The sequence below is a fragment of the Antrostomus carolinensis genome, unplaced genomic scaffold (assembly GCF_000700745.2).
Source record: "Antrostomus carolinensis isolate BGI_N321 unplaced genomic scaffold, ASM70074v2 scaffold17313, whole genome shotgun sequence".
NCBI lineage: Eukaryota > Metazoa > Chordata > Aves > Caprimulgiformes > Caprimulgidae > Antrostomus > Antrostomus carolinensis.
In genome coordinates this window covers 5,644-7,916 of record NW_010304654.1, presented here as the reverse complement: position 1 = coordinate 7,916, position 2,273 = coordinate 5,644, and the positions used below count along the sequence as shown (strand labels likewise).

Genomic DNA, 2,273 nt, shown 5'->3' with positions numbered 1-2,273 from the left:
GGTATTCCATAGATTTTGATATATTAATTTTAAAAGGTGTATTCTTTGAAAAAGTAATACAATATTCTAAACAAAAGAAGAAATATCTACATTTGCATGCAAATGTAAATAGATATATTTAATATTATCCTTTTTGTACACAGCAGTATCTAACCACTACAGGAACATAGTTCTAAGCGTATAATCCCTGACCTGTCAAAAAGACACCATCAAGACTATTCTGTCCACAAACTCAATTTTTGTAAAAGAACAAAAAAAAGCTGGCAACATTTTTTTCAGTATCATGAGTGAAGCTTTGCTTTTGAAGGTGCAGTTTTACAGAACTCTGTTTCCCTCTTCCTAGTATTGATTAGAATTAAAGTATCAGATTTTCTTTTCCTGAAAATTATCCTTCAAATAACCACCAAATAGCCAGTGTCCAATGTATGAGTTGCTTCTTTCACTATAGAAGATGCTGTAAATGAAATTAATTCCCAAATATAGCCTTATTTATATTTTAAAAATTGTCTTTTCAGAAATAGAAATTTCTGTGAGGTTTCTAAAAATTTTAGGATTTTATCTAAATCTTACCTTTCCCAGTCCTAGTTTTTGCAACCCAGTGCATCTCAGGTTAGCAGTCAGGAAAAACAGACAATAAAACTTACAGGAGGAAGCAAGAGAAAGGGGAGGGGAATTTCCTGACATGAATTTATCTGGTTTTCTGTCTCATCAAGTGACAGGCAAAAGAAAATAGACAAGTAGAGTAAAAGCTGAATGAAAAGTAGAATGCAAATGTTGCTTCAGTTTTAACAATCCAAAGGAAATTTAGTAACACAGATGAAGCAACCTAAGAGATATATGTCTGCTTACAAATCATCTTTAGGTTTTGTATAGACAACATTTAAAGTCCTTTAACAGATGGAAAATACCTTTTTTTTTTTCCTAGCTGTTTTTCCTTTTGCTGGTATTCATTTTCATCTGTGGAAAAAACCCCAGGATTTTAGATTTGGTTTTCAATCAAACTTGAAGCCTTCTGTCTCCAGAGAGGCCGTTTCCTAGCTGCCCGTCTCCTCAAATTCACTGTAGGGGGATGAAGCTGAAGAGGTTTTAGACTCTCCATCACTGTTGCACTCCCGCAGAGGCCCAGGACTGGGAGCTTCCGTGAGCTCCGTGGCAGAGAACGTTTCCTTACTGTCAGACCCTGAGGGATGGCAGTCCAGCAGGCTCTGCAGGTGTTTGATGTAGCTTATTGCAGCTCTCAGGGTCTCCACTTTGCTGAGGCGCTTGTCAGCAAATTCCTTGGGCAGGTGCTCTCTCAGGCGTGTGTAGCCCTCGTTCACGCAGCGCACCCGCTGCCTTTCCCTCTCATTCCTCTTTCGAATGAAGGCAGGCTCAAAGGAATAGTCATAGACGCCCACATAGCCAGGGAATGGGATGTAGGATATGCGACCTGTATGCCCGCCATAGGCTTGCTCCCAGTAAGATGGGTCCAGATGGAAGGGGATGCCAAAGGGCTCTCTCAGGGGGACTCCGTGGGGATGCACGTGGTTGTTAGCCAGGGACATAGCTCCTGGAAATGCAATCCTGTTGAACAGTCCATCATCATCTTTATTGCTGTCCATGCTGCTTTTTTTTTTTTCTCACTGGTGGAATGTCAGTTCCCGAATTTGGCTTCCAAATCTTGTATCAGTCCAAGCAAGGAGGAAACATTTGTACAGGTACTCTGCCCTGCAGGCTCCAATTTCCTCCTGCAGTGTATAAAAACTCAGATCTCAAAGCACTGCTAACTACTCATGAGGTCCACTCTGTGCCTGGAAATCAGCTCTAAGCCTTGTTGTTTTTATAGATGTAGGATGTCAACTAATTTACAGACAGGTTTTGAGGACCATCACTCCACACTTTAAACCCTTCTTTTCCTCTGATCTTCATATTTCAAAAGATAATAAGAGGGTTCCTGTGTATTCCTTTTCTCCCCACTTGAAATTATGACCACAGGAGTTAATGCCAAACATAAATAATCTTCCAGGCTCTAAACACTTCTCATGTATTGTAATCCATGATATCGTTTGATATAATTGTCTCCAAAAGATGGGTAATTTGCAAAGTTTACAGAGATCTTCAAAGTTTCGGCAGAACTCCTCCCTCTCAGGAACCAAGGATCTTCTCTCATCTGAAAACTACCCAAAGGCTTTTCACAATGAAATCCAAAAGACAACTGCAAGCTTTGTTGTTTCGGCTGCTCTGGTCTAACTGAAACAGCTCACAAGCAGTTTGCAAAACTTATATGGCATGTC

At 40.1% G+C, this 2,273-nt stretch overlaps 1 protein-coding gene across 1 annotated transcript; it reads right to left on the bottom strand.

Moving 5' to 3' along the window:
* Positions 1 to 1,034: 1,034 nt before the first annotated feature.
* On the bottom strand, positions 1,035 to 1,601 carry LOC104522286 (achaete-scute homolog 4). The gene has a single exon (XM_010164527.1). It carries the CDS (start codon positions 1,599 to 1,601, stop codon positions 1,035 to 1,037), a length of 567 nt encoding a protein of 188 aa, XP_010162829.1.
* Positions 1,602 to 2,273: the final 672 nt, after the last annotated feature.